At 61.3% G+C, this 604-nt stretch overlaps 1 protein-coding gene across 1 annotated transcript in view; it reads right to left on the bottom strand.

Annotated features, from left to right (window-relative positions):
- Window positions 1-229: 229 nt before the first annotated feature.
- Window positions 230-604, bottom strand: part of ETH_00040655 (uncharacterized protein) — a gene marked incomplete at both ends in the record, with an annotated part of 2601 nt that continues 2226 nt past the window's right edge. Inside the window, one exon of the mRNA XM_013374130.1 lies at window positions 230-431. Within this exon, the coding sequence (XP_013229584.1) occupies window positions 230-431 (202 nt within the window). The remainder of the gene's footprint in view (window positions 432-604) is intronic.

The raw sequence follows: 604 nt of genomic DNA, 5'->3' as shown, positions 1-604 counted from the left end.
AGCACTCCGCACAAACTTCCGATTTGCACACTCCAGCAAACCCTAAACCCTAAACCCTAAACCCTAAACCCTCGCCCCAGATTCCCGTCAGAGCCTCTAACCCCCCCTCTTCCGCCCAACCTCCCGGTCCGCCCGAAGCCTCTGCAGGCACTGCCCCACCCCACCCCCACCCCGCAAACCCCAAACCCTAAACCCTAAACCCTAAACCCTAAACCCTCGTTCTGCGGACTCAGCAGGTACTTGGGGTTGACGAAGGCGGCGAACTCCTTGAGGAGCCTCTTGAGGGCCAGCAGCAAACGCTGGAAGGCCAGGCGAACTGCCAAGTAAGTATTTCGGAGAGAACAGCAAAGAGAGTTTAGCTGCAAATCCACAAACACTCGAGAGCCCAGCCACGCCCGCAGACTCCCAAACACCGGCCGCTCCAGCATCCCCTGACACGCACACGCAGCAGCAAACGCGCTGCTGCTGCTGCTGCTGCTGCTGCTGCGGATGCTGCGGATGCTGCTGCGGGTGCTGCGGATGGTGCTGCGGGTGCTGCTGCTGCGGATGCTGAGGGTGCTGCGGATGCAGCGGTAAGGTTGCTGCGGATAGGGCGGAGGCTGCT

The sequence above is a fragment of the Eimeria tenella genome, genomic scaffold (assembly GCF_000499545.2).
Source record: "Eimeria tenella Houghton genomic scaffold, Eth_scaff1951, whole genome shotgun sequence".
NCBI lineage: Eukaryota > Apicomplexa > Conoidasida > Eucoccidiorida > Eimeriidae > Eimeria > Eimeria tenella.
This window is presented reverse-complemented; position numbering and strand designations above follow the sequence as displayed.